The sequence below is a fragment of the Corvus moneduloides genome, chromosome 12, assembly GCF_009650955.1.
Source record: "Corvus moneduloides isolate bCorMon1 chromosome 12, bCorMon1.pri, whole genome shotgun sequence".
Classification (NCBI taxonomy): domain Eukaryota; kingdom Metazoa; phylum Chordata; class Aves; order Passeriformes; family Corvidae; genus Corvus; species Corvus moneduloides.
The window spans coordinates 1,039,738-1,066,652 of record NC_045487.1 but is presented as its reverse complement, the minus strand read 5'-3'; the positions used below and the strand labels follow the sequence as shown (position 1 = coordinate 1,066,652).

The 26,915-nt window shown below is 66.3% G+C and overlaps 5 protein-coding genes across 11 annotated transcripts; 3 read left to right on the top strand and 2 right to left on the bottom strand.

Moving 5' to 3' along the window:
- The first annotated feature begins 821 nt into the window (after window positions 1-821).
- Window positions 822-6,373, top strand: TUBB3 (tubulin beta 3 class III). The gene is made up of 5 exons (XM_032122168.1): window positions 822-1,990; window positions 2,507-2,980; window positions 3,779-3,887; window positions 4,659-4,769; window positions 5,073-6,373. Exons 1-5 carry the CDS (start codon window positions 1,049-1,051, stop codon window positions 6,146-6,148), a joined length of 2,712 nt encoding a protein of 903 aa, XP_031978059.1. The 5' UTR covers window positions 822-1,048; the 3' UTR covers window positions 6,149-6,373.
- A 989-nt stretch (window positions 6,374-7,362) lies between these two features.
- Window positions 7,363-12,290, top strand: DEF8 (differentially expressed in FDCP 8 homolog). 3 transcript variants are annotated; one of them, XM_032122157.1, is made up of 12 exons: window positions 7,363-7,394; window positions 8,284-8,399; window positions 8,524-8,606; window positions 8,688-8,837; window positions 9,066-9,207; window positions 9,280-9,444; window positions 9,936-10,063; window positions 10,456-10,569; window positions 11,035-11,115; window positions 11,195-11,335; window positions 11,434-11,543; window positions 11,618-12,290. In XM_032122157.1, the coding sequence occupies exons 2-12, from the start codon at window positions 8,294-8,296 to the stop codon at window positions 11,718-11,720; spliced, it is 1,323 nt and encodes a 440-aa protein (XP_031978048.1). In that variant the 5' UTR covers window positions 7,363-7,394; window positions 8,284-8,293; the 3' UTR covers window positions 11,721-12,290. The 3 variants fall into 3 exon arrangements, with proteins under 3 accessions (XP_031978048.1, XP_031978046.1, XP_031978047.1); XM_032122155.1 differs by lacking the exon at window positions 7,363-7,394 and adding an exon at window positions 7,496-7,529; XM_032122156.1 differs by lacking the exon at window positions 7,363-7,394 and adding an exon at window positions 7,496-7,529 and having other exon boundaries at window positions 8,281-8,399.
- A 345-nt stretch (window positions 12,291-12,635) lies between these two features.
- DBNDD1 (dysbindin domain containing 1) lies at window positions 12,636-16,450 on the bottom strand. 4 transcript variants are annotated; one of them, XM_032122161.1, is made up of 5 exons: window positions 16,022-16,450; window positions 14,913-15,040; window positions 13,804-13,968; window positions 13,256-13,396; window positions 12,636-13,168 (listed from the first exon to the last, which is right to left on the bottom strand). In XM_032122161.1, exons 2-5 carry the CDS (start codon window positions 14,959-14,961, stop codon window positions 12,999-13,001), a joined length of 525 nt encoding a protein of 174 aa, XP_031978052.1. In that variant the 5' UTR covers window positions 14,962-15,040; window positions 16,022-16,450; the 3' UTR covers window positions 12,636-12,998. The 4 variants fall into 4 exon arrangements, with proteins under 4 accessions (XP_031978052.1, XP_031978053.1, XP_031978054.1 ...); XM_032122162.1 differs by having other exon boundaries at window positions 14,913-15,036; XM_032122163.1 differs by having other exon boundaries at window positions 13,804-13,950; window positions 16,022-16,448.
- A 193-nt stretch (window positions 16,451-16,643) lies between these two features.
- GAS8 (growth arrest specific 8) lies at window positions 16,644-23,536 on the top strand. The gene is made up of 11 exons (XM_032122154.1): window positions 16,644-16,745; window positions 17,194-17,280; window positions 18,262-18,459; window positions 18,626-18,832; window positions 19,138-19,192; window positions 19,623-19,828; window positions 20,032-20,199; window positions 20,496-20,582; window positions 21,551-21,760; window positions 22,833-22,898; window positions 23,142-23,536. Exons 1-11 carry the CDS (start codon window positions 16,743-16,745, stop codon window positions 23,289-23,291), a joined length of 1,437 nt encoding a protein of 478 aa, XP_031978045.1. The 5' UTR covers window positions 16,644-16,742; the 3' UTR covers window positions 23,292-23,536.
- On the bottom strand, window positions 23,517-26,717 carry LOC116450102 (5-hydroxyisourate hydrolase-like). 2 transcript variants are annotated; one of them, XM_032122158.1, is made up of 9 exons: window positions 26,452-26,717; window positions 26,225-26,344; window positions 25,978-26,133; window positions 25,758-25,902; window positions 25,507-25,682; window positions 25,349-25,438; window positions 24,128-24,270; window positions 23,807-23,942; window positions 23,517-23,675 (listed from the first exon to the last, which is right to left on the bottom strand). In XM_032122158.1, exons 1-9 carry the CDS (start codon window positions 26,488-26,490, stop codon window positions 23,586-23,588), a joined length of 1,095 nt encoding a protein of 364 aa, XP_031978049.1. In that variant the 5' UTR covers window positions 26,491-26,717; the 3' UTR covers window positions 23,517-23,585. The 2 variants fall into 2 exon arrangements, with proteins under 2 accessions (XP_031978049.1, XP_031978050.1); XM_032122159.1 differs by lacking the exons at window positions 25,349-25,438; window positions 25,507-25,682; window positions 25,758-25,902; ... (1 more) ...; window positions 26,225-26,344; window positions 26,452-26,717 and adding an exon at window positions 24,863-25,342.
- Window positions 26,718-26,915: the final 198 nt, after the last annotated feature.

The following is a 26,915-nucleotide window of genomic DNA, read 5'->3' as shown; positions in this document are numbered from 1 at the left end:
CCCCATTCCCAGTGTGTGCAGCTGAGCCGTTTGCATCCATGCCAGAGGGAAGGGCTTCCCAACGGAAGTGGATAACCGTGGGATCGGCCCTTTCATGGAGCTGTGAATGGCTCTTTGGCAGCCACGTGGCTCCAGGCATCAACACAGACCTAAGGCACATGATGGTCAGATGGGTCCTGTCCCTCCCAGCCCGCCTGGGATCCCTCCAGGGCCGGGCTCTGCAGCATCCCATTTAATCACGCCTTTGACAACTCCTATGGCATCCCACGCCTGCCCCATGGTAAAACATCTTCCCCCGGGCCATGGGGATAGGACCCCTCCCAGTCCCAATGTGTGGGACAGCTTGGATCATGCAGTAGGGAGGGTCCTACAGGGGTCCTCGAGGTGCATGGATATCTCAGGGCGTGTGGATGACCCCCACAGCAGATGGGACCCCCCAGGACACGAGTCCCACAGGGCACATGGGACCCCTCAAGATATGCAGACCAAGGTTCAGGGGTCCCCCCAGCAGATGCAGGACCTCAGGACACGTGGGGACCCTAAGGTGCACAGGACCCCTATGGCAGTGCCCCCAAGGTGCATGACCCCAGGGATGCATGGACCACCCCCGGGCATTTGAGACCCCACGGTTCATGGTGATCCCAAGCAATCGGGTTCCCCAGGGCCATCCTGGGGGTCTGTCAGCCCTGGCCTCGGCAGCGGCCCCTCTCACTGCTGGGGTGCCTCCCTCATGCAGGTGCCCACCCCCCGAGGAGGAGGAGCTGCGGGAAACGGCTTTAAAGTGGGGCAGAGAAAAGGCCCTTTCTTCCCCAGCACCCTGGGCCGGCGGGCGTGAGGCGCTGGGCAGCGCTGGTGTGGAGAGCGGCCACCAAACCGGAGGGTCCCAGCAGGCACGTGACACCCCCAGCACATCCCACGCCTTCCATCCCCAACTCCTGGGCATCCCCTCAGCCTCGCCGCTGGGCACCGCGGGAGAGCTGGCGGGGCGCAACGCGGGCTCGGGGGCCGTGCAGGTGCCACGGGGGGCCCCGGGGCTGAGGAGGGGGCCATGTCGACGCTGGCCTCCCTGCGTCTGCTGCGCAAGCCCTGGAATGCCAGCAAGGGCAACCAGAGTAATGCCACGGTCGGGGCCAGCAGCGGCTGGTGCCAGGGGCTGGACATTCCCAATGAGCTGTTCCTCGTGCTGGGGCTGGTGAGCCTGGTGGAGAACCTGCTGGTGGTGGCCGCCATCCTGAAGAACAGGAACCTGCACTCGCCTACCTACTACTTTATCTGCTGCCTGGCTGTGTCTGACATGCTGGTGAGCATCAGCAACCTGGCAGAGATGCTCCTCATGCTGCTGCTGGAGCACGGGGTGCTGGTGATGCGCCCCAGCATCATCCGCCACATGGACAGCGTCATCGACATGCTCATCTGCAGCTCGGTCATGTCTTCCCTCTCCTTCCCGGGGGTCATCGCCGTTGACCGTTACATCACCATCTTCTATGCCCTGCGCTACCACAGCATCATGACACTCCAGCGGGCCGTGGTCACCATGGTCAGCATCTGGCTGGCCAGCACTGTCTCCAGCACCGTCTTGATCGCCTACTACAGCAGCAACACCATCCTCCTCTGCCTCATCGGCTTTTTCCTCTTCATGCTGGTCCTCATGCTGGTGCTCTACATCCACATGTTCACCCTGGCCCGCCACCACCTCCACAGCATCTCCAGCCAGCAGAAGCCACCCACCACCCACCGTGGTGGCAGCCTGAAGGGTGCCATCACCCTCACCATCCTCCTGGGTGTCTTCTTTATCTGCTGGGGGCCCTTCTTCTTCCACCTCATCCTCATCGTCACCTGTCCCACCAACCCCTTCTGCATCTGCTTCTTCAGCTACTTCAACCTCTTCCTCATCCTCATCATCTGTAACTCGGTGATTGACCCCCTCATCTACGCCTTCCGGAGCCAGGAGCTCCGGCGGACGCTGCGGGAGGTGGTGACGTGCTCGTGGTAGGCAGCAGGACACGGTACCAGTACGGCCACCCCTGCCCCGAAATGGACAGATGGATGGACTGATGGATGGATGGGACGAGCCGCGGGGTGCCCAGTGCGGGCGAGGGGCTCACGGTTCCCAATAAAGGCTCTTTGCAGTGACGCTGTGGCTGGCATCGGGCGGCCCCGGGGAGCCCCGGGGGGAGAGGTCCCTCCCGGCCCCGCCGGTCGGTCAAGGGTCACTTGCTCCCACTGGGTACCGGCTGGAACCGGGAGGGACTGGCGGGGCGGCGGGAGGCTGGACCCCACGCGGGGGGCGGCCGGGGCCGCCCCCGGACAAAGGGCCCATCACCGTCGCCTTTGTTCTCGGGCCGCGCCCGCCGCCGCCCACCCCAGCACCGGCACCGGCACTATCCCCGGTCCCGGGGAGGACGACCGGCGACCGGGAACCCCAGGGTGGCCCTCCCGTACCCTGTTCCTACCCCTCCCCGTTACGGGACGCGCTTGGGAGGGGTGTCCCGCGTGTGTCCCCCAGACCCGCCGCCGCCGCCGCCTCGGGATGCTCCCGCCGACGCCGGGCGCTCCCAGGGTCCCCCCACGGGTCCCGGGGTGTCCCCGCTGCCCGCGGGTGCGGGGTGCCCCCTCGGCCGTGCCCCCCGCGGGTGCCGGGTCCCCGCTCCGCCGCGGCGGGGCGTGGCCGCGGGCGGGGCCGGGCGGGGCGTGGCGGGCGGTGCCGGTGCCGCAGGGCTGTTGCGGCGCTGCGGCGGCGGCCGCTGATTGGCTGCGGGCGGCGGTGACGTCAGCGGCCGGCCCGGTGCGGCGGCGGGAGCCTATAAAGGATGCGGCGGCGGCCGCACCGCCCCCCGCGCTCCCGGTGCCGCTCCGCTCCGGTGCCGCTCCGCTCCCGGCCCCAGCCCGCTCCCGTCCCGCTCCGCTCCGGCCCGGCCGCACCATGAGGGAGATCGTCCACATCCAGGCGGGGCAATGCGGCAACCAGATCGGCGCCAAGGTAACGGCGGCGCCGCCGCCCCGCCCCGCCCGCCGCGGCGGAGCCGGGCGGCGGACAAAGACAGACCCGCTCCCCCCTCCCTCCCCTGCGCTCCCCTCCCCCCCTGCCGCCGCACCGGGAGGACAAAGCGCCCCGCCCCCCCCCCCCCCGCGCCCCCCGCCCCCCGCCTTTGTCCGTCAGCACCGCGGACAGCGCCCGCGCCGCGCCCCGCCCGGCGTTTGGGGGGTCCCGGTGCCCCCCGCCCTGCTGAGTCCCGCCCGGCGTTTGGGGGGTCCCGGTGCCCCCCACCCTGCTGAGTCCCGCCCGGCGTTTGGGGGGTCCCGGTGCCCCCCGCCCTGCTGAGTCCCGCCCGGCGTTTGGGGGGTCCCGGTGCCCCCCGCCCTGCTGAGTGCCGCCCGGTGCTCGGCGGATCCCGGTGCCCCCCGCCCTGCTGAGCCCCGCCCGGCGTTTGGGGGTGCTCCCCGCCCTGCTCGGGATTTGAGGTGTTTGGGGGATCCCCCTGCCCCCCGCTCCGCTGAGCCCTGTCTCGGGGTTTGAGGAGTCCCAATACCCTCCTCCCTATTCGGGATTTTGGGTGTTTGGGGGATCCCGGTGCCCACCGCCTGCCCAGGGGTTTGGGGAGTCCTGGTGCCCCCCGCCCCTCCCTGCCTGGGGATTTCGGTGTTTGGGGTATCCCAGTGCCTCTTGCCCCACCCAGCCCTGCCTAGGGATGGGAGGATCCTGGTGCCCCGTGCCTCGCCCGGGGGTCTGGGGATGTTCCAGTGCCTCCCGCCCTGCTGAGCTCCCCGTCCTCCCCAGTTTTGGGAGGTGATCAGCGACGAGCACGGCATCGACCCCAGCGGCAACTACGTGGGGGACTCGGACCTGCAGCTTGAACGCATCAGTGTCTACTACAATGAGGCCTCTTGTAAGCGACCCCCCCTCGGAACTGCCCCCGGCGGGGTAGCCTGAGCTGGGGCGTGGGGCCCCAGTCTGACCCCCCCTGCAGGAGGAGCTGGGTCCGCTGGGGTGGGGAGGGGGGGCAGACAGAGACACCCACCCCATGGAGGTGTGGGCGGGGCAGGCATGTGCACCCACCCTGTGGCACCATTTAGTTTGGGGCAGGGGGAAATCATGTGCACCTAGTTCCATGGGACCCTGTGATTTGGGAGGGGTCATACACAACACCTGCACCCCCGCCCTGTTGGACCCGAGGGGGGGCAGACATGTGCACCCACCCCCTCAGACCCTGTAGTTGGGGGGGGCAGGGGGCACATGTACCTCCAAGTTCATGGGACCCTGTGGTTTGGGTGCGGGCATGACACATGCACCCGCCCCGTGGGACACTGTGGTGTGGGGGGGACACCGCACTTGCGCCCAGTCCCATGGGACCTTGGGGAGAGGGGCACCTGCACTCGCCCTGGAGGATCCTGTGGTGTGGGGGGAACAAAACACGAACATTCACGCAGCCCATGGGGCCCGGAGGGGAAATGGGGGACAGACACCTGCACCCACCCCATGCGACCCCCATTGTTTGGGGGGCACGAGACATGCAACCACCCCATGAGCCCCTGGGGTTTGGGGGGGACACGACCTGTGCACCCAGTCCTGTAGAACCCTGCAGGGCACTGGGAAACACCCCTGGGGGCGGGATGGGGGGGCGGCAGCAGGTCCCTTCCCGTCATGGGGTCTCTCTCAGCTCACAAGTACGTGCCTCGCGCCATCCTGGTGGACCTGGAGCCGGGGACGATGGACAGCGTGCGCTCGGGTGCCTTCGGCCACCTCTTCCGCCCTGACAACTTCATCTTTGGTAGGTCCCCGGGGAGGGAGGGGTGCCCCGTCCCCCGATGTTCCCCCCCAGCCCCTGCATCCTCGGACCCGCCCGGCCTGTCGCCGTCCCCGGGGCACTCGGCGGGCACACCCCTCCCGCGCCGCGGGGCCCGGCACTGCCGGCACGCCGCCAAACCTCTGCGGTTCCTGCTTCCCACCCCGCCCCGGCGTCAGATCTCCGCGGTACTGCCGGCGGCAGCGGCCGGTCCCAGCCCTGATCCTCTCCCCGGTGCCCGCGGGTGTGGGGGGCCAGCGGCCATCGGAGCCTCTTTTTTTTTCCCAGGGCAGAGCGGTGCCGGGAACAACTGGGCAAAGGGGCACTACACAGAGGGGGCCGAGCTGGTGGACTCGGTGCTGGACGTGGTGCGGAAGGAGTGTGAGAACTGCGACTGCCTGCAGGGTTTCCAGCTGACCCACTCTCTGGGCGGGGGCACCGGCTCGGGCATGGGCACCCTCCTCATCAGCAAGGTGCGGGAGGAGTACCCAGACCGCATCATGAACACCTTCAGCGTGGTGCCATCCCCCAAGGTGTCGGACACGGTGGTGGAGCCCTACAACGCCACGCTGTCCATCCACCAGCTGGTGGAGAACACGGATGAGACGTACTGCATCGACAACGAGGCGCTCTACGACATCTGCTTCCGCACCCTCAAACTGGCCACTCCCACCTACGGTGACCTCAACCACCTTGTCTCGGCCACCATGAGCGGCGTCACCACCTCCCTGCGCTTCCCTGGCCAGCTCAATGCTGACCTCCGCAAGCTGGCCGTCAACATGGTGCCCTTCCCTCGGCTGCACTTCTTCATGCCCGGCTTTGCCCCGCTGACAGCACGTGGCAGCCAGCAGTACCGCGCCCTCACCGTGCCCGAGCTCACCCAGCAGATGTTTGATGCCAAGAACATGATGGCCGCCTGTGACCCCCGCCATGGCCGCTACCTCACCGTGGCCACCGTCTTCCGTGGCCGCATGTCCATGAAGGAGGTGGATGAACAGATGTTGGCCATCCAGAGCAAGAACAGCTCCTACTTTGTGGAGTGGATCCCCAACAATGTCAAGGTGGCCGTGTGTGACATCCCACCACGGGGCCTGAAGATGTCCTCCACCTTCATCGGGAACAGCACGGCCATCCAGGAGCTCTTCAAGCGCATCTCGGAGCAGTTCACAGCCATGTTCCGCCGCAAAGCCTTCCTGCACTGGTACACAGGTGAGGGGATGGACGAGATGGAGTTCACCGAGGCTGAGAGCAACATGAATGACCTGGTGTCCGAGTACCAGCAGTACCAGGACGCCACGGCCGAGGAGGAGGGTGAGATGTACGAGGACGACGAGGAGGAGTCGGAGGCGCAGGGCGCCAAGTGATGCCCGACGCCGCCCCCTGACACTGCCCGCGGCCCCCCGGCTTCGCGCTGCTGCACCCCCCGGGTGCTGCTCCCCCCGCCGTCCCCTCAGTGTCTCCTGACCCCGTCCCCCCCTGAGCCGGCTCGGCCCCCTGCCCCCCTTCCTACCTCCCCCCTTTTCGTTTTTTACTGGTTTGTGTCTTATTATTTTTTTTGAATACTTAATAAATTTATTGCTGTCCAGGTACTATTTGTCTGTGGCTGCTGGGTAGGGGGAACAGGGAACACCCACACAATTCAGCCATTCCCAGCCAGGGGAGGTGTTTGGGAAGCCCCCATGTACTGCCCCCCACCCTTCTGCCCCACAGATTCAGTCCCCCCAGGCGGGCTGTGCCTTTGTCCCCACTGTCACCCTTCTCCATGCTGGGGGGGTGTGGCAGCCACAGTTGGCCCTTTGTTCCCCAAACTGAGGTGGTAGCGCAGACCCCAGGGTGCTTCCCCAGGGCTGGGTGTGTGCGCAGTTGTGGAGGACCCAGGACACTCCTGGATCCGAGTCCCCCGGCTTTGGAGGCCATGGGCTGATAGGGCTGTGGGCTATAGGAATGGGGACAGTGGGGCTGAGGGCTGTGGCGATGGGGACACTGGGGATGAAGGCTGTAGGGGTGGGGTCTGTAGGGGTGGAGACAGTGGTGATGGAGACGGCGAGTTGTGGGGATGGGTGCTGTAGGGACAAGGGATGATGAGGCCGGGTGCTGTAGAGATGGAGGCTGTAGAGACAAGGCTGTAGGGGTGGGGACAGCGCGGGTGGCAGATGCGGGGCTGTAGGGGTGGGGACAGCTGTAGGGGTGGGGACAGCGCGGAGGGGAGCTGCGGGGCTGTAGGGGTGGGGACAGCGCGGGTGTCGGATGCGGGGCTGTAGGGGTGGGGACAGCTGTAGGGGTGGGGACAGCGCGGAGGGGAGCTGCGGGGCTGTAGGGGTGGGGACAGCGCGGAGGGGAGCTGCGGGGCTGTAGGGGTGGGCACAGCGCGGAGGGGAGCTGCGGGGCTGTAGGGGTGGGGACAGCGCGGAGGGGAGCTGCGGGGCTGTAGGGGTGGGGACAGCGCGGAGGGGAGCTGCGGGGCTGTAGGGGTGGGGACAGCGCGGGTGTCGCGGTGCGCGGAGCGGCCCCGCCCGGGCGCGGCGCAGTGCGGTCTGCCGGCCGGCAGGGGGCAGCAGCGCGGGGGCGCTGAGGGGCGGGGCGCGCGGGCGGGCGCGGCGGCGCGCGGCGGTGAGCGGGGCGGGGGCGCTGCCCCCTGGCGGGCGCGCGGGAGGGGCTGCAGGGGGACATCGGGGGGACATCGGGGGGACATCGGGGGGACATCGGGGGGACATCGGGACCCCAGGGGATCTGTGCACGGTGCCGGTACGTGGTGACCGTGGGCCGAAGCGGGCGGTGGCGGCGGGGCAGGGCGTGGGAGGCGGAGAGACGCGTCTGTCCGCGGGGACGGAGACGGGGACAGGGCCGGGAACGGAGGTGGGTGTTGGTGCCAGGACCGGGGTGTTGGGGACGGAGACGGTGCTGGGGTGTTGGTGGTTGTGACAGAATGCCGGTGCCGGTGTGTCAGTGCCGGTGTTTGTGCCGGTGCCGGTGTGCCGGTGTTTGTGGCAGTGCTGGCGTTTCTGTGGCTGTACCGGGGTGTCAGTGACAGTGAGGAGGTGTCGGTGTTTGTGTCGGTGCCAGGGACAGGGTTTCGGTGCTGGTGTTGGGGTGTCCCTGCCAGTGCTGGTACAGCCGGTGGGAGTACCGGGGTGTTGCTGCTGGTGAGGAAGTGTCAGTGCTGAGGTGTCAGTACCAGGGTGTTGGTGCTGGTGCCGGGGTGTCACTGCTGGTGCTGGGATGTCAGTGCCAACGCTGGAGTATCAGTGCCATGACAGGGTGTTGGTGACAGTGTCGGTGCTGCTGAGGTGCTATTGGTGCCTGTGATGGGGTGATTGTGCTGGTGCCAGGGTGTGGGTGCTGGTGATACGACGCAAGTGCTCCTGACGGGATGCTGGTGATGGTATTCGGGGTGTTGGTGATGGTGTCAGTGCCAGTGCTGGGGTGTTGATGCCAGGGTGTCGGTGCCGGTGCTTGTGCCAGTGCTGGGGTAACTGAGGCAGTGTCCATTCCCCAGCAGGACGGTGGCGATGGCATCGGATGAGCGGCTGGCCCGCTTCCGCCAGGCCCACCTCAACCCCTTCAACAAGACCCCTGAGCAGCCGGAGTGCCCCGACGGAGAACCCCCTGCCCCAGGTGGGTGCTGATTCCCCCACCCCACTCCCTGTCCCACACTGGGGTGGGCAACCAGGCCCAGCCCCTCCATGGTACCCCCTATTCTGGGGGTGGGTTCAGGCCCCCCTGAGACCCCACTTTGCAGCCCAGCAGCCGGATCCCACCCCAGGGGACCTCGAGGGCGCCCTGGACCTGGGGCTGGCTGAGGACCACTTCTCCCGCCCTGTGGTGAGTGGGGTGGGTGTTGTGGGGATGGGGGGGATATGGGGGTCTCAGCTCACCTTCCTCCTCCTCTGGTGGTGGTGGCAGGGGCTGATCCTGGCGTCGGACGTGCCGCAGCTGCGCCAGGCCATCGAGGAGTGCAAGCGGGTGATCCTGGCGCTGCCTGAGCACTCGGAGCGGCAGAAGGATGCCGTGGTTCGGCTCATCCACCTCCGCCTCAAGCTGCAGGAGCTGAAGGTGGGACTGAGGCTGGGGCTGGGGCCAGGGGGGTCTCCATGGCTGGGGCTCCATGCTGATACCCATCCCTGGAAGTGTCCAAGGCCAAGCTGGAGAGGGCTTGGAGCAGCCTGGGATAGTGGAAGGTGTCCCTGCCCATGGCAGGGGATGGAATGGGATGAGCTTTAAGGTCCAACCCAAACAATTCTGTGATTCTTTAGTTCTCTGACCCCCCTTTTCCCCCTGCAGGACCCTGGTGAGGATGAGCCCAACATCCGGGTGGTCCTGGAGCATCGTTTCTACAAGGAGAAGAGCAAGAGCGTCAAGCAGATGTGTGACAAGTGCAGCACCATCATCTGGGGGCTCATCCAGACCTGGTACACCTGCACAGGTGGGTCTGGGACACCCCCTCCACGTCCCCGTTTGCCCCATCCCCACGCTGACAACCACCTGTGTCCCCCAGGCTGCTACTACCGCTGCCACAGCAAGTGCCTGCCGCTGGTGAGCCGGCCCTGTGTGCGGGCCCAGGTGAGCCACCAAGCCGAGTACCAGCTCAGCATCTGCCCCGAGAGTGGACTGGACAGCCAGGACTATCGCTGTGCTGAGTGCCGGGCCCCCATCTCCCTCCGTGAGCCCCTGCTGCTGCCAGGGGGGCTGGGGCGAGCCGTGGGGCTGGGGGGAGCTGGGGGCTCTGCTGGCTGGTAGTTGAGGCTGGGTGATATGGGGCTGGGATGAGCTGGGAGCCCTGTGGGGTTGGGTGGTGTGGGACCAGGAGGTGTAGGGCTAGGGGCTTCATGGAGCTGTGCAGAGCTGAGGGGTTGTGAGGCTGGAGGGGCTGAGGGGAGGTGGGAGCCTGTGGGGCTTGGCTCCCTTGGGGGGCTCTGTGAGGCTGGGGGGAGCTGCTTGGGGCTGAGGGGCTGTGGGGTGGGAGGTGTGTGGGGCTGGTGGGAGCTGAAGGTTTGGGCTCTGGGAGTTATGGGGATCTGAGGAAGGTGACACTGGGGACCCACCGTGTGCCCAGGTGTTGCTGGGTGTCCTGGGGGCACACACAGGGTGTGGGGTGGGCAGAGAGCAGGGCAGTACCAGTGCCAGCCCCATGCCAGCCCTGTGCCGCCACAGGGGGGGTGCCCAGTGAGGCCCGACAGTGCGACTACACCGGCCTCTACTACTGCTCCAGCTGCCACTGGAACGACCTGGCCGTGGTGCCCGCCCGTGCCATCCACAACTGGGACTTCGAGCCCCGCAAGGTGGCCCTGGCATGGGGTGGGGGCACCCTGGGGTGTCATGGAAGTCCCTTGGGACAGTGGTCCTGGGTAGAGGCCACCTGGGGGGGCCATGTCCTTGGTCATGGGGGACCCTGGGAGCTGCATCCATGGATAGAGGTGACTTGGGAGCCTTGTCCTTTGTCATGGGGGTCCCTGGGGGGCATGTCCCTTGGTAGAGGTCACTCGAGGGACCACATTCCTGGTCATGGGGGCCATGTCCCTGGTGATGGGGGTTGCTGGGCACAGCTCACTTGAGGGGAAGCCATGTCCCCAGGGCCGTGTCCCTGTGATGGGGCCCTGCCAGGGGTCTGTGGGTGGTGGCAGCAGGGCTGGCAGGTGCGGGGGGTGACGGTGGCTCTGGCGGTGTCGGGCAGGTGTCGCGGTGCAGCATGAGGTACCTGGCACTGATGGTGTCACGGCCGGTGCTGAAGCTGCGGGAGATCAACCCACTGCTCTTCAACTATGTGGAGGAGCTGGTGGAGATCCGGGTGAGTGCTGGATCTGGGGAGGACACCCCACAAGGGCAGGGGACGCCACAGAGGGCACCTGGGATGAGCAGGAGGTTGGGGGACTCCAGTGGCACCCACTGGGTCCCACAGAGAGGAAGCAAGGTGAGGTGGGGGGGTTTGGGGCAGAGGGTGCCCAGACTGTTACAGGGATGAACTTGACCCAATCTGGTCTTGTTCTTGCCATGCTCCTGTCTCCATCCCAATCACAACCCTGTCTCCCTGTCCCTGAACCCATTCCCATTCCATCCCTGTCCTCATTCCTATTCCCATTCCTGTCCCTATTTCCATCCCATCCCTGTCCCCATTCTCATCCTGTCCCATTCTCACACTGTCTCCATCTCATCTTTGCCCCTGCCACTGCCTCTTTTCTTGTGCTTGTCCCATCCCTGCCCCCACACCCATTCCTATCCTCATTCCCATCCCATCCCATCCTGTCCCCTGCAGAAGCTGCGCCAGGACATCCTGCTGATGAAGCCCTACTTCATCACCTGCAAGGAGGCGATGGAGGCGCGGCTGCTGCTGCAGGTCAGGCTGGGGGCCAGGGCCAGGCATGGCGGTGGCGGTCACACAGCGGTGGCAGTCACAGTGACCCGTTTGCCCACAGCTGCAGGACCGACAGCACTTTGTGGAGAACGATGAGATGTACTCGCTGCAGGACCTGATCGACATCGAGGCCGGGCGCCTCGGCTGCTCCCTCACTGAGATCCACACGCTCTTTGCCAAGCACATCAAGCTGGACTGCGAGGTGAGCCCGTGCTTTGGGGCAGAGCCGGGGGGACACCCCCATGGGGCCAGTGCAGGGCTGGCGGGGTCACCATTGTCACCTCCTGCCTGCTCCCCCAGCGATGCCAGGCCAAGGGCTTCGTCTGTGAGCTGTGCCGGGAGGGCGACGTGCTCTTCCCCTTCGACAGCCACACCTCGGTCTGCGCTGACTGCTCTGCCGTCTTCCACAGGTACCGACACACTGGGGCGGGATGTGGGGACGTGGGGGTGGCAGGGGGTGACCCAGTGCTGTCCCCCCCTCCAGGGACTGCTACTATGACAACTCCACCACCTGTCCCCGGTGCGCCCGGCTGAGCCTGCGGAAGCAATCCTTGTTCCAGGACTCCAGCACGGAAGCAGAGCCCTGAGGGGAGTTTGCCCCCATGGTGGGGTCTCAGGCCCAAGATTGCTCCCCACCCACCACAGGGCCCTGGGATGGACACAATCAGCCCAGTGGTGGTTTGGGGACTGGGGTGGCCCTGGCTCTGGGACCCTCTGCTCATGGAAATGGCAGCACTGCCGGGGGGGGAATCACTGCTGAACTCCAGCCATTCCCGGAAGCATGGAGACCCTCGCCGGAGGGGCCAGGATCCGGTTAACCGGGATCCGGTTATGGCCCCACAGCAGCTCCTGCCGTCCCTGCCTGCAACCGGGTGCGGGCAGGGACGGGGTGCAGGCCGGGGCTGGCGCTGCGCTATCCTGGGGCGGCAGGTGCTGGCAGGAGGGCTCAGCCCTGGCACCGGGACGGGACCGAGTCCCCCACAAACAATACCGGAATGAGGTCCTTCCCCAGGCCTCGGCACCACCGTTACCGGGGCCGAGCCCCGGGGGGATGTTGCGGGATCTTCCCCGGGCTGGACCGGGTGCGGTGTGAAGCCGCTGCCTTCCCTTCTCCCCGGTGTTTCCTGTAGCATTAACGAGCCTCTTTGCGCAACCCAGCACTCGTGTCCCTGCTTCGGGCGGCGGCGGGGGGCACCGGGGGCACGGGCAGGATGTGCGAATGCCGGGGGCGGCAGCCCGGGAGCTCCTGCCGAGGCTGGGGCTGCCGCGGGGCGAGCACCGGGACCGACCCAGCGCCGGGCCGGTCCCCGGTCCAGCGCCGCCCGCGGGACAGAATTGCGCTGCGCGACGTTATCGGGGATGTGCCACACTCATCGAGAGGGGCCGCGGCCACGCTGCCCCGGTACCGGCCGGGCCCCCCCCTCCCCGGTGCTCCCGAGGTGTTCCGTGTCCCCAACTCCTCCCGCTCCCGCCCCGGCGGCGCAGACGGGCAGAAGTCGGCGGTGGGTCGGTCGGTCGGTTTTACCGGATCACAGCACTGCTACATCAGAACCGGGCGGGCACCGGCACCGGCCGCGCTCCGTCGGGCCGCGCTGAGCCGTGCGACCCGTCCCGTCCTGCCCCACCCGCTGCTCCCGGCAACCAAGGCCGTGCCGCTCCCGGGGGCCGGCGGGGCCGGCCCGGTTTCCCCCCCCGGGGCCGCGGGCCACTGGCTGAGGGCAGCCCCGGTACCTCCCCGCCGCGGGGCTGGGGCCGCCTCTGCCCTCCGGGCGTGCTAACGGGAGTCCTGCGCCCGGGGACGGGCTCCATCGGTACCGACGGGACCAGCACCGGCGTATCCCGGTGTCCCCCGGCGGGTTTTGTCCCTACGGCTCCCGCGGGCGCTCGGCGGGCAGGAAGGCGTCCGGGGGTCCCGGGGGTCCCGGCGGCAGCTCAGGGTCACTCAGGTGCTTCTTGTCCCGGCCCTGCTCCCGCGCGCGGGTCCAGGAGGGCGAGCGCAGGTACCCGGCCCGCGGCACCGCCGGCGGCTGCAGCCCTGCGGGACGCACGGGCGGGTGGGCGGTCAGCGACGCACCGGGACGGACGGGCAGACCGGGACCGGCGGCCCCGGACCCCCGCTCACCGCCGGGCGTCTCTCCGGCCACGTTCTCCTCGTCGGAGTCGGCGAAGACCTCGGCTAGCTCCTGGTCCGACATATCCGTCAGCTCCGTCAGGTCCAGCAGGTCGAAGTGCACCTCCAGCGAGGACACGCTGCTCAGGGGCTCTGCGGGCACCGGGGAGAGGCTGGGGACCCACCGCTGTCCCCAACGGGGGGGGGCGGGGGCTTGAGGGGGGCGGGGGTCTGGTGCTCGGGGCCCAGGGAGCTGGGGGTATGAGGATCTTGGAGACGGCCATGACTGGCTGGGGGCTAGCAGGGGATCCCTAGGGGTGGCAGGGGAGCCCAGGGACAGGAAGGAGACCCCAGAGGGCGACAGAAGACTCTCGGGACAGGCAGGAGACCCCAAGGGCTGGCAGACAACTCTCGGGGACAGGCAGGAAACCCCGGAGCAGACCCGAGGTGCTGGGGACAGGCAAGTGATGCTGTGGGCAGGCAGACATCCCAGGGACAAAGCAGGCGGCCTCAGGCACAGGCAGGGACAGGCAGGGACCCCAGCTCAGGGCCGCACTCACGTCGGCGCTCGGTGACCTGCAGCAGGCCAGCGCTGGGGATGGGGATGCCACCCTGCTCCTCCGCGGGGACTCGGGGGGTCTCCTGGGCCGGCCCGTGGGTGGGGGTCCCTGCAGGGTGCTCCGGGACCAGTGGCTCCTTGCCAAGCTCTGCCACATCAGCACCTTCTGCGTCAGTGAAGGCAGTTCCTCCCGGGGCCCCCCAGCACTCACGGGGTGCCCGACTGAGGGGCCGGGGGCAGCAGGACCCCTGGGAGGACCGGGGAGACGGGCAGAACTGCCGAGACCCTCGTGTCGGAAGCTGGCAGCCCCCACCCCCCGCTCTGCGCCCCCCTCCCCGCGCAGCCCCTTTGTGTCGGCGAGACAAAGCGCAGCCTGTGCCGGGGCCCGGACAAGGGCGGATTGTGCTGGGACTGTCCCCGGGAAGAGCCGGTGGGACAAGGCGGCCGCGGCAGATGGTCTTGGCCATGGCACAGGTCACGGCACGCGGTGGTGGTACACGGTGGGGGCACAGCCGTGTCTCGGGGCTGAGCGGGCACTGAGGGTGGGAGGAGGCCCTGTGTGCCCAGGGCAGAACCGGGGGACACAGCACCCTGTCCCCCCGAGGTCAGTGCCGGTGCCCTGGCACCACGTGCCACCACCGAACCATGCCACCACTGCGTTACCGGGTGACACGGCACAGGGATGGGCATCGCCTCCCTCCCACCAGGGTGGTGACAGCGGGGCAGGGACAGAGACCCCCAACCCAAAGGGGAAAAGGACGTTACGAGGTGTTCCTGCTGCTGGCACATGGAGCTGCAGGACATGGGCAGGACACCAGCGGGACACCAGCGGGACACGAGCCCTCTGCCCGACACTGGCTCTGCCACGTCCTGACCTCGCACGGTGGGATCAGGCACCCCGCGCTGACGGTACGTTCCCTCGGGCCGGAAAATGTGGTCCTCATCCCGCTCCAGAGCAGAGCAGATCCCCTCGGGGAGGACACGGGGGCTGCCCGCTCCCGCCCGCTCCCGCCGCCTCTCCCCGCGCAGTGCCCGGCCCCGGTGGGTGACACTGTGCCGTGTCACCGTAAGGAGCGCGGCCCCCGCTGCCCGCACCACGCCGCCACCCACCAGGGCGCTGGTCCCGGCTGCAGAATTCCCCTCTGGCCTCCGCCTGCATGGTCCCGCCGTGCCACCGGCCGTGTCACCAGCAGTGTCACCAGCCACACCGCCCGCTCCGGCCTGGGCTCACCGGCTGCCTGGCGGGAGCGGGGCCGGATCAGGGATCTCTCCCGCACGACGCGTGCTGACTCACGGCAACCGCAGAGCCGGGCAGCCGCCGGTACCGGCACCCCATGGCACCGGTCACCCCGCGGCACCCGCAACCCGCCCCAGTGGCACTGTCCCCTCAAGGGCCCGGTGTCCCTCCGTTCCCCCGGTGCCACGGCCGGGGCTGCCCCATGCTGGCGGCTACGGCACAGTCGTGTGCGGGCCACACGCGGGAGGGACGGGCGTGCAGGGGAGCCCTGGCACTGCCTCTGTCACCAGGTGAAGCCCCCCCAGAATACCGGGCCCCCCTCAGCTGCACCAGCACAGCCACATCCCTGTCCCCAAGCCCCTCCGCACACCGGCACTGGCACAGCTGTGGGGGGATGTCTGCAAGGTACCCCACTGCTCCCCACGTCCCCTGGGCACCCCGGTGTTCCTCCATGTCCTGTGAGCACCCTACTACTCCTCTACACCCCCGTGCACCCCACTGTCCCCCCACATTCCCTGGGCATCCCGTTGCAAACCCAAGTCCCCAGTGCACTCGCCTGCTCCGTCTGACCACCTGGCCACCCCACTGCCTCCCCTTGTCACCCCACTGCACCCCCACCTCCTGCGAGCATCCCACTGCCCCCCATGGTCCCAGCGCACTCCAGTGCTCCCGAACACCCCCTGAACACCCCCGTGTCCCGCCACATTCTCTGGGCACCCCTCTGCTCTCCCCCTCCATCTCCACTTTCCCTGCACAGACCCCCTCGATGTCCTGTCCCCGCCCCCCCAACACCCCCCTCCCCCTGCAGCCGGGCACCCCCAGCACGGCCCCGCGCCCCCCTTTGCCCCCCCAATGCGCCCCTCATGCACCCCCTCCCGTTGCACGCCGCCCTACATCTCCTTGTCCGCCCCGCGGGGCCCGGCCCGGTTCCACGGTGATGGGCGTGCCGGTCCGTGCCTCCCCCGTCTGCCCCCGCCCTCACCTGCGGTGGCGGCCGCTGCCGGAGCCGCCATGGGCCGGGGTCGGGGCTGATGCCGGTGCCGGTGCCGGTGCCGGTCCGGTGCTGGGCGGGCCCGGTGCCAGCCCGCAGCCCGCACGGTCCTGCCGCCGCGGCGGGGCGGGGACACCGAGATGGGCGGAGCCGAGGGGCGGGAGGCACCAGGGGGACAAGAGAGGGCGCGGAGGGGACCGGGAGGAGCGGGGGGGCACACGGGGACCGGGGGTCCAGCGGGGACCGGGGGGTTGCGGGAGCGGAGGCGGGGATCCCCAGCTGTGGGGAGACAGCCCCGGGCGCAGCGGTGGGCGCGGGGGTGGGAGGAGCCTGTGCCGGGCACAGCGGGACCCTTCGGGTTTGACCCCCCCAGCCCTCCCCGAATTCCCCGGTACCCCCGGTTCCCCCCGAACCGCTCGGTTCCCCCGGTCACCCCGTTCCCTCCAACCGCCCCCCACCGCTTCCTCCCCGCCCGGTCCCCGCCATGTCCCCCCGCCTCTTCCCGGTGTCCCCTCCCGGTCCCCGCCCCGTCCCCTCCCGGTCCCCTCCCCGTCCCCCGCCGGTCTCGCTGGCCCCGCCTCCGTTGCCAGGGCGGAGCGTGGCGTTGCTAGGGGCGTGTCTTCCCGCAGCGCCCCTCTCGCGAGATTTCACCATCCTCTCGCGGGATCTGCCCGGCCGTTGCCCGGAGACGGTGGTGCCGCCGGCCGCCGCCATGGTGAGAGCGGCCCCGGGCCGGGATCGGGAGGAGAACCGGGGCCGGGGGAGAACCGGGGCGGCTGCTGAAGGGTCCCCTGCAGCCGGGGTGTGCGGGCAGGGGAGGGCGGTGGAGCCCCGCGCCCCGATGTCTGCGAGCCCCGTCCTGTCCCGGTCTGCTCCCGGGGAGGGTACAGAGCCCCTCGGCGCCGTTCCCAGCACTGCGGTGATGCGTCTGAGGCGTTGTTTTGGGTACAGGTGTTTTGTGCCCAGGGGTTCACCACGGAGCTGAGTCAGTGGCAGCGCATGAGCCGCTTCCAGGCTTCTCCCGGGGCCCCCGGCTCCGTGTCGCCGCTGTTGCCCCGTCCCTGCCGTGAGAGCCGGGATGCTCCGGGGCCGGCACGGGGGCCCTGAGCAGCACAGTCTCCGCCTCACCCGTTCACCTCTTGTGCTTGGCTTTCTGTCCGCAGGCACCCAAAAAGAAAGCGAAAGGGAAAGGGGGCAAAGGCCCTGCGGTGGTGGATGCCTCGGCCCCGGAGAACATGAGCAGGGAGCAGGTGAGAGGTCCCGCAGGCCACCCCCTGGGGAGGAAAGAACTGCTGCTCATGAAAGAACAGCTACGGGGACCCTTGCGAGGCGCCTGGCCCCAGCTCTGGGGACAACAGGTGCAGAGGGTGACAGGGACGAGCAGCCGGGGTTTGTGTCACTGACGCCTGTCTGGGGCCGGGGAGGGGGGTTCTTGCTGTTCCTGGAAGGAGCAGCCTCCTCATCTCACCCTCTGCTCTCCAGCCTTGTGTTCTGGGCACTGCTGAGGCCACATCTGGAATCCTAGGGCCCCTCATGACAGGAAAGGCACTGAGGGGCTGGAGCATGTCCAGAGAAAGGAATGAAGCTGGAGAAGGGTCCGGAGCACAAGGAGTGGCTGAAGGAGCTGGGAAAGGGGCTCAGCCTGGAGCAAAGGAGGCTCAGGGGGGACCTTGTGGCTCTGCACAAGTCCCTGACAGGAGGGGGCAGCCGGGGGGGCTCAGGCTCTGCTCCCAGGGAACAGGGACAGGAGGAGAGGAAATGCCCTCAAGTTGTGCCAGGGAAGGTTCAAGTTGGATATTGGGAAAATTTTTTCCTGGAAAGGGTTGTCCAGCCCTGGCCCAGGCTGCCCAGGGCAGTGATGTAGTCCCCATCCCTGGAGGGATTTGAGAGTCATGGGGACGTGAGTTAGGGGTAGCACTGGCAGTGCTGGAGGAACAGTTAAACTTGCTCTTAGAGGCTTTTCCAACCCAAAAAATTCAATGAACCAGAAGTATCTTGAGCACCTGAGCGTGGTGTTACTGGACACTGCGAGCCAGAACCCCATCCTGTGGGCAGTCAGATGAGGCTTTGTGACTCCTTTTCCAGAAGCTGCTGGGTTCAGTCAGGGACCTCCTCAGCTCCACATCAGTGACAACCACCATGTCCTGCCGGGTCTGGCACATGGAGTGTCCAAAGGCACCTGTCCAAGGCCTCCCTCCTCCGTTACTTGTCTCTTCCTCTTGGCTTCGCAGCTGCTGGAGCACACGGTGCGTCTCCGGGAGGAGCTGGACCGGGAGCGGCAGGAGCGGAACTCTTTCCAGCTGGAGTGTAACAGGATTCAGAGCTACTGGGAAATCACCCGCCGGGAGCTGGAGGAGAAGAAAGCAGAGCTGCAGAACCGGGACCGGGAGATGGAGGAGGCGGAGGAGCGGCACCAAGTGGAGATCAAGGTGGGGCTGGAGGGCTCCAGGTGAGCCTTGGGCAGCTCTGAGAAGGAGAGGAAGGGAAGAGGAGGAGGAAGAGCTGGGCAGGATGTGATCCAGGAATGTCTCACCAGCATCCCAGTTCTGGGTGTCTCCTGCTGAGCCCCTCACCCGGTCTCTGGCCTGTCCTTAGGTGTACAAGCAGAAGGTGAAGCACCTGTTGCACGAGCAGCAGGAGAACCTGACGGAGCTGAAGGCAGAGGGTGTCCTGTCCCTGAGGCGGGCCCAGAAGGATCACTGGGACCAGGAGCAGGAGTTGTGGAAAGAGAAGCGCTCCTTGAACATAAAGCTGAAGGAGCAGGAGTTGGCCAATGAGGCAGCCATTACAAACCTTTGCCTGGTATGTCCCTGTCTGGCCTGGAGCCACCTGTGAAGTGCCCCATCCCCAGGGTGGGAGCGGGACTGGGATCTTGCCTCCCTCACTCTCTCTGTGGGGTGGGATGGGATTTCTGGTACAGGAATGGGGATTCCTGGGTGACCCCTCTCCCACAGTGGGGAGCTGTGAGAGCAGCTGGAGAACCTCCAAACCACTCTTTGCATCAACATGGGATCAGAATCCTTTCCCAAAGAGCAGTAGGGAATCCCTGGGGATGGGCTGGCTTGGGATTTGGTTGTTTCCTCCAACACGGAGTTTCTTCCGCACAGAAACATGAGGAGGAGATGGCCCGGCTACGCAGCAACTTCGAGATGCAGACCAAAGGTCAGGGCATGAGGCAGATCCCATGGGAGCATGACAGGGAGAGCTGCTCCTGGCTCCCGAGCAGCACCTCGAGCAGATGGCAGCAGGTTCCCCCGTGTTCTGGGCATTTTTCCCTTCCCAGTTCTGGGCATTTTTCCCTTCCCAGTTCTGGTCAGTTTCCCACCTCAGTTCTGGCTGATGTCCCCTCCCGAGGTTCTGGCCAGTTTTCCCCACAAATTCCAGCTGGTTTTCCTCCCTGGATCTGTCTAGTTTGCCCTCCAGTTCTGGCTCCCCAGTTTTTCCCTCCCAGTTCCAGCTGATCCCCACACACCACACAGTTTTGGTCAGTTTTCCATCAGTTCTGGCTGGTTTTTCTCCTCTGCCCATTCTGGTTGCTTTTCCTCCCCTGTTTCAGCCAGTTTTTCCCCAGCTCTGACCATTTTCCCCCCAGAGATGGAGGCCAAGTACACCAGAAAGATGCAGGCGCTGCGGGATGAGATGGACCTTCGGAGGAAGACGGAGCTCCATGAGCTGGAGGAGAGGAAGAACACCCAGATCAGCGAGCTGATGGGGAACCATGAGGGGGCTTTTGGTGCCATCAAGAACTACTACAACGATATCACCGCCAAAAACCTGACACTCATCAACCTCCTGAAGGTACTGCCTGTCCCTGTCACCCCTCCACCCAGGGACTGCTCCTGCCAGGGTGTCTGCTGGATCTGGCAGTTCCCAGGTGTCGGTGTGGGTGCTGCTGGTGTCCTGTACACCGGCACATGAGTGGGGAGGGTGTCCTGAGGGTGTGGGGGACTCGGAGGGGTTGGGCAGCTCCCAGGAGCCAGCACTTGTGTTCTCAAGAACAGGAGCAGGTGGAAGACCTGAAGAAGAAGGAGACTGTCTTGGAAAAGGAGAAGGCAGAAGTGCTGCTCCAGAACAAGGAGCTGACAGGGCCGCTGCAGGAGACCCAGGAGCTGGTGGCTGAGCTGCAAAAGAAGTTGGTTCACTATCACAGGGACAAGGAGGCCCTGATGGTGAGTGGCCAGCCCTGTCCTTTCATGGGCTCGTTCCTGGAGGGAAAACACTGACCTCTGCCACTTGGTGTGCTGTGATTGCTGGGCAAAGCAAGTCCTGTTCTGCTTACTGTGTGTTTGTGGGACCTCACATGGGGATCCACAGAGACTGGAAAGGAGACCACCCTACTGCAGGGGGGTTGGTGTGGGTGCTGCCTGGTTTTCTCTCTGCTGCTCACTCTCCTCCCTTCCTAGAACATATCCCCAGCATTTCCCAGACAATACTGCACTCTTTAACTTTCCCTTCCCATTCACAGAACTCCAAAGCCCATCTGAAAATCACCCAGAAGGAACTGAAGGACCTTCAGTGGGAACATGAGGTGCTGGAGCAGCGGTTCAGTAAGGTGAGACCTGCAGGCAGGGCTGGGCATCCCATTCCCTCTCCAAACCTTCTCCAAACCCTCTGCAGAGGACAGGGCGTGGGACTTAGCAGAGCCCGTGCTTAGCCCAGGGCTTTCCAAAGCTAATCCAGAGTCGGGTGATAACTGCTGCTCCCAGCAAAGCAGCTCCCAGCTCCAGCCTCTCCCACGGTCAGCAGACAGGTCTGGCCTTGTCCTTTGCTAAGCAATCATGCACGCTCCAGCGGGGCCCCTGGGCTGCCGGGGCTGCGTGGGGCAGAGCTGAGGGGGGATTGCCATGGGCCCCTCCTTCTGCCAGTGTTACAGGGTCGCTCCCTCTCCTTGTTCTGGGGTGGCTTGGGAAGAGCCCTGCAGAGCAAGTTCTCCCCCCCACTAACCCAGATAAATCTGTTGAGGCAGGAGAGAGCTTATTTGCAATTCGTAGAAATCCCCAGGAATATGAACATTGATCCGAGGCCTCATTAACAATCCATCATTAAGACAGCGCCAGATTCGGAGCGTTCAGAAATAGGCTTTGGAGGAGAGACTGTGTCCTAATTAGGACACTTATTAACTAGCTGTGAGCCAGGGACTGCTGCCAGCTGTGGGGATGAGAGGAGTGACCCCCGTGTGCCAGGGGGCCCTCGCTGGGGTCTGAATCAGTGCTGCTGAGAGCCCGTTGGGGCATTCCATGCCTGGAGGGGAGGAGGAGGAGGAGGGAGAAGTGCAGGTGCTGCGCCATGGAGGGAAGGGAGAGAGGGAGGGAAGAAGGGAGGGAGGGAAGCTGTGCCGCAGCACCTGCCTTCCCTGTGGGCTGCAGGTGCCGTGGGGAATGGCTGGGCTGAGCTGCTGGACCAGTTTTCTGCTCTGTTTGTACTCCACACCATTACGCAGACCCCAGTCAGCCTCGTGCAGGCCCCCGTGTCCCCTGGGGTCCTGAGGGTGGTGTGACACTGCGCTGTCTCCCGGAGCAGGTCCAGGCGGAGCGAGACGAGCTCTACCAGAAGTTCACCAGAGCCATTAACGAGGTGCAGCAAAAAACGGGGTTCAAGAACCTGCTTCTGGAGCGGAAGTTGCATGGACTCCTCAGCCTCCTGGAGCAGAAGGAGGTGGAGCTCAGCGAGGTCTTCGCAGCCTCCAACCTCAGCCCCAGCGCTCTCTCCTTGGTCTCGCACAAGCTGGAGGTACTGGGGCCCGGCGAGGGCTGGATTTGGGGGGCAGAGCCCACTGTGGGGTGCCTGCTGCCCCTGAATGCACCAGTCCCCATCCTGCATGGCTGTAGGTGGCACGTCACTCGTTCCTGGCACTCTCAGGGCCACGTGCGGTGCCGCGGGGCACTCGGCTCTGCCTCGAGAGTGGAGCGTGTGGGTGTCGGAGTTTGGCACTGATCTGTCCCTCAGGTGGGGCCTGTTTTGAGGAGCATGGCCGCAGGCTCCATGGCACTGCCAGCACCCTGTGCTGCCACACAGCCGGCTGCCAGTGGGTCCAGTGGCACCCAGGGGCTCTGTGCAGGTGGGGTCGCACCTGGTGAGCTTCGCCTGGCGATGGGGACAGTGCAGACAGGATCCTGGGGCTCTGCAGTGTCTGCCGTGCTAAAAATACCTCTGCAGAGAGCCTGGAGACCCACATTCCTGCAGCCTTCCGCAGCTGGAGCCAGGGAGCAGTGCTTGCTGCGGGTTGGGCACAGACACAGGGAACGAGGGCTCCACCGCCCGGTGCCCTCCTGCTTGTCCCCACACAGATCCCTGCTGCAGGGGGTGTCAGGGAAGCTCTGGGATGCTCTGGGATGCATACCAGGCCTATGGGACAGGCAGCGGATGTGTCACCTCCCAGCAGGTGGAAGGAAAACACATTCCTGAGATGGCGTCACTGGCGTCGGGCTCTCCTGCAGCTGCTGGGGTCCCTGAATTCCTCCTCTCAGCTGCCTCGGGGAGCCTGGCTCCCTGTAATTCCCGCGGTGCCGCGGCGGCAGGGCGGTGCTGCTGGAGCAGGTGCTGCCAGCACTCCCCGGCAGCGGGGCAGACCGGGATGGCTGTGGTGTTCATCCGGGAGCTCCCTGTCCCTGCCCGGGGCTGGCTGTCCCTGGCAGTGCCACTCGGAGGGGGCAGGGTGGTGGCCACCTGCCAGGCCGTGCTGCCGGCCGCTCTGCTCGAGCTGCAGCTCCTCCGTGTGCTCTGCCACGCCACACCCGCCCGCGGCAGGCCATCGTGTCCCCAGGGCTGGGCAGCGCGGCCTCATCCCAATCTCCCCTTGCAGGATGTGCTCAATTCCAAGAATGCCACCATCCAGGACCTGCAGCTCCAGCTGGCCCGAGTCTGCAAGGTAAGGGCGGGGAGAAATCCCGGAGGGGTTTAAGAGCTGTGTGGATGTGGCACTTGGGGATGTGGGTTAATGCTGGCCTTGGCACTGCTGGGGGAACAGTTGGACTCGATGATCTTAGAGGCGTTTCCAACCCAAATGATTCTGTGATTCCATGGCCGTGGCTTGGGGGTTGGAAATGGGACTGGGGGTGCAGGGAGCCCTCCTCTGCTGACAGAGGGGCTGACAGGGATCTTTCCCTCACAGGCACACAACGACATGCTGCAGACCTTCGAGGCAAAGCTGATAGCCCTTGGTATCCCCTTGGACAACCTGGGTTTCCAGCCACTGTCCTTCCCCGTCCCAGGGCAGGAGCTGGGGCAGGGCCCTGCTGGACTCGTTGCGGTGCCCACCTGATGCCGGCAGCACTGAGGGTCCCACTGGCACACTGGAAGTGGGGCTGTGCCCTGTTCCTGCTCCATGCCATTACACAGGCCCCAGTGAGCATCTTTAGGAACCTCTCCTCCCAAGGGGGACCACAGCACAGCTGGAGGGCTCCAGGCATCCCACCCACCCCACCAGGCCGCCCCTGGGGCTCCCTCTGTCCTCGCACAAGCGGAAGGCAATTTTTTAAGACAAGCGTTGCTGTTTGGAGCTTTTAATAGTGTCGGTGGCATCATTCCTGTGTCCCCAGGGGAAGGCTGTGCCCCTCTAACTGCCCCTGTACGTTGTGTAGGAGTAGGGGCTGATCAGCAGTGGGACATGGAGCTTCTGTGCTGGGTCAGTGATGATGAAGACGACCTGAGGGAGAGCGAGGAGACAGCGATGGGAATCCCCTTCCCATAGTGGGGCCCTGGGGAGTGCAGCCCCTTGAGCCTGGCCCCAGCCCCCAGACTTGCTGTGTCAGCTGTCCCCATCTCCCCAACACATACCTCCACGAAGGGGTAGAAGCTGGTGTGTCCCAGCCCCTGCCAGTACTCAGCTGTCTCAAAGTGCAGCTTGTAGGTGCCGGCCTTGGCCTGTCCTGGTGCCAGGAGGGGCTGGCAGCGCCCGTCCGCGTCCGTGTGCCTGAAACCAGACCAAGCCAGCCCTGCCCTACCCCCAGAACCTGCCCTGGCCATACCCCCAAGCAACAGCCCTGCCACCAGCAAACCCCAGGCTGGGCAGCCAGTTGTGCCAGGAGCCTTTTGCCAAGCTCACAGAGTGCTGGCAGCAGCGTCCCTGCCCCATTCCAGTGCCACCAGCTGTCCTACCTCTGTGCCAGCTCCGTCCACTGAGGCCCTGGCTCCTGCAGCTGGGCCAGGCGGATGACAAGGCCGGCTGCTGGCAGCCCCGTGGCCGTGTTCAGCACATGGGTGGTCAGGGTGCCGTTTCCCACCTCAGACATGCCGTCAGCCTGTGGCAGAGAGGGAAGCAGGGCTGGGACCTGTCCTAGCAGCACCATCTGCCTCCACCTTGACTGTGCTGCAGCCAAGCCCCCGCACCTCGCTCTTTCCCAGAGCTGGGATGTGGGAACCCACGTCGTTCCCGTGCTATGGTGCTCAGCCCCAGGCACCACAGCCACCGTGCGTGCGTGCCAGCTGGTTCCCACCAGGATGCAGGGCTCTGTGCTTACCACAGCACCACGCTCCCTGCTCGCCTGCCTGTCCTGGTGGGCCTCAGCACGGCGGCAGCAGCCAGCCTGGACCCGATGAGGGAGCAACCCCATCCCAGCAGCCCCATGCCTGCCCACGGTGTCACGTGCAGGCGGACATTGACCCTGCCCAGCTCTCCAGAGATGTCAGGTGTCAAGGTCAGCACTGCTGGGGGCAGCCAGGTCCCTTCTTCTCCTGGAGCTCCCACGCTGGGGTGGGAGCATGACTTGGGACTGCGTCCCAGCAGCCAGCAGGACCAGGCAGCCTCCCTGGAGCAGGAGCAGCTCCCACTGCCAGCCTGACACCCGCACTGGCTGACACGGGGGTGCCGCAGAGGCACCCTGGTGAGCTTACCTGGCTGGCCTTTGTCCCGCTCGGCCAGGGACCTGTGGCCGGTGGCACTGCACAAAACGCCATCCCCGGCCCCGGCCTCCCTTCCTGGCGCCAGGGCCTCTCCCCGTGGAGCTGGCGCGGCTGGATGCCGCTATTCTGGCACAGGGCTCCCGCAGAACCGGGTGCTCCTCCCCGGCTGGGCCGAGCCGGCACGGGCGGCTTCCCGCTGGGAGCTGTGCCCAGGAGCCCTGCCGGCACCCAGACTCCGGCAGTGCCGTGGCCCTGAGGCTGGTGGCCCAGAGCCCAGTGGGAAGGTGGGGCACCGGTCCAGGAGGAGCCACAGCACAGCTGCCATCCCAGTCTCGCCTCCCACCATGGAAAGCACCTGGAGCGTGTCTGTGCTGCGGCAGCCGGGCATGTGGGGCTGTCAGGAGCCAGCACTGGCTTCACCACAGCCTCGCCCTGCCCTTCTGCACTGCCAGGGCACCGGGGGGCTCAGTGTCTTACCTGCACCGTGATGCGGGCAGTGGTGGTGGCTTGCAGCCCGACTCCCCCCAGGTCAGCAGCCTGGATCTCCAGTGTGTATTCAGGGACCGCCTGTGGCAAGAGGCTGCGTCACCCACAAGTGGGGGATGAGCTCGGTGGGGGCTGAGTCTAGGGCTCACCTCTGCCACCAGCCCCAGCATGGCCACGGAGACTAGCCCAGAGCTGCTGTCGATGGTGAACATCCCAGGCTGGGGCTGCTCCGGCACCTGGCTCAGGATGGAGTAGCTCACAACGCCATTGTTGGAGTTCACAGCGTCGTCCGCGTCGGTGGCCAGCACCCGCAACACCGATGTGCCTGGAGCAGGTGGCTACTGAGTGTCCTGTCACACACACTCTAGTGCTGCCTGGCAGGTGGTGGCAGTGGTCCCACCTGGCTCAGCTCCCTCCAGCACAGAACCGTGGTAAACTGTCTGGGTGAAGACGGGCCGGTTGTCGTTCTGGTCAGTGACGGTGATGATGATCTCCATGGGATCCTCCACGGGCTGCCCGTTGGCTGACACGGCGTGGGAGTAGAGCTGCAAGGGCACAGTCAGTGTGTGTGCAGCCCCCCAGGACCACCCCTGTCCCACCACAGACCCCCCCTCACTCACCACATATTTATCCTTCTGCTCCCGGTCCAGGGGTTTTGTCACCTCCAGCCACCCTGTCTCCCGCCCGATGATGAAGACACCCACGGGGATGGTGTCCGCTCCCTGCCCCGTGATGCTGTAGAAAACCTTCATCTCCTTGTCCTTGGTGGATTTGATCTGGCAGCGAGGCAGGAAGAAAGGGGTTGAGACATGTCCCAGCAGTCTGGGGACACCCCGGACCCTGCCTGGTCCCTGTGGGGACACGTACCTGCACCAGCTTCTTGGGGAAGGGCCCCCGCTCATTCTCGGGGCAGTTGATGGGGGGGATGACCCAGTCCCTCTTCTGCCGCTGGAGGCCATGTCCATGCTCCGGGAAAATCAGCATGTCCTGGGGGATGGAGGGCGGGGCTGCAGGGCCATGGAGGGACACGGCTCTGCCCAGAACCTCTGGGGGGTGGCCATGCAACACCCCCGGCCCCACTGCGATGGTCCCACCAGCAGGAGAAGGAGGACGGTGAAGGTGCAGGGTGCCATGGCTGCGGCTGCACTGGCTGCTCCCCCAGATGGCGGCTGGGAACCTTCCCTGTTGCGTCAGTGACCTTGGCCTGGAAAGCAGTACCGGCTTTCCAGCGCTGCCAGCCCCGGGGGGGCCGGGAGGGGCCGTATGTGGGGACCCAGCACACGGGATGCTGCTCCAGGCTGGGGGGGACGACAGAGCGCAGGAACCCCCCGGGGCACTGTCCCTCGGTGGCCGTGGGAACCCCCACTCCAGTGGGGCTGGGGGGCACACACAGGCCCCCCGAGAGTTCCAGGGCACCCATAGGCGGCAGAGGGGGAGGAGGCAGCCGGGGGTGGCACGGAGGAATGGGGAAGGGGGCTGTTCCTGCGGGGCGATGGTGGGAGGGGCCAGGGTTCATGGGGACACCGGGAGGGATGCGTGGGAGGACTCCGGAGGTGCC